At 71.9% G+C, this 463-nt stretch overlaps 1 protein-coding gene across 1 annotated transcript in view; it reads right to left on the bottom strand.

Moving 5' to 3' along the window:
- The window catches only part of FAM43B (family with sequence similarity 43 member B), a 938-nt gene extending 525 nt beyond the window's left edge, over positions 1–413 (bottom strand). The window contains exon 1 of the mRNA XM_021709857.1: positions 8–413. Within this exon, the coding sequence (XP_021565532.1) occupies positions 8–388 (381 nt within the window). The 5' untranslated portion in view covers positions 389–413. The remainder of the gene's footprint in view (positions 1–7) is intronic.
- Positions 414–463: the final 50 nt, after the last annotated feature.

Genomic DNA, 463 nt, shown 5'->3' with positions numbered 1-463 from the left:
CGGCGGCGCCGCGCTCGCTCGGCTGCATGCGGATGCCGTGCGGCCCCAGCGTCAGCTTCATCTTGGTGCCCCCGCCGGGCCCGCAGCGCGCCCAGATCTTGCCCACGGCGTCGTCGGTGCAGCCGTCGCCCTTGGCGTGCAGGGTGACGGCGTTGCCCAGGTACCACACGGTGTAGGTCGGGTCCTCCTTGTTGAGCTCCACTTTCTGGCGCCGGCTGCGGAACACGCGGCCCAGGCGCTCCAGCGGCCAGTCGGGCAGCAGGTCCGGGCAGGAGCGCAGGAAGCTGGAGAGCAGCGACGTGTAGGCGAGCCCCGGACTCAGGCTCTTCGCCTTGCACTTGGCCTCGTCCTCCACCAGCACGAATTTGTTCCGTCTCCAGGGCAGCATCGCGGCGGCCAAAGGGGCTGGGGTCGCTGGGGGCTTTCGGGCGTCCTGTCGGGCGGCTGGGGAGGGCCGGCGCGC

Source organism: Carlito syrichta, unplaced genomic scaffold (assembly GCF_000164805.1).
Source record: "Carlito syrichta isolate Samal-C Ts95f unplaced genomic scaffold, Tarsius_syrichta-2.0.1 Scaffold287509, whole genome shotgun sequence".
Taxonomy (NCBI): domain Eukaryota; kingdom Metazoa; phylum Chordata; class Mammalia; order Primates; family Tarsiidae; genus Carlito; species Carlito syrichta.
This window is presented reverse-complemented; position numbering and strand designations above follow the sequence as displayed.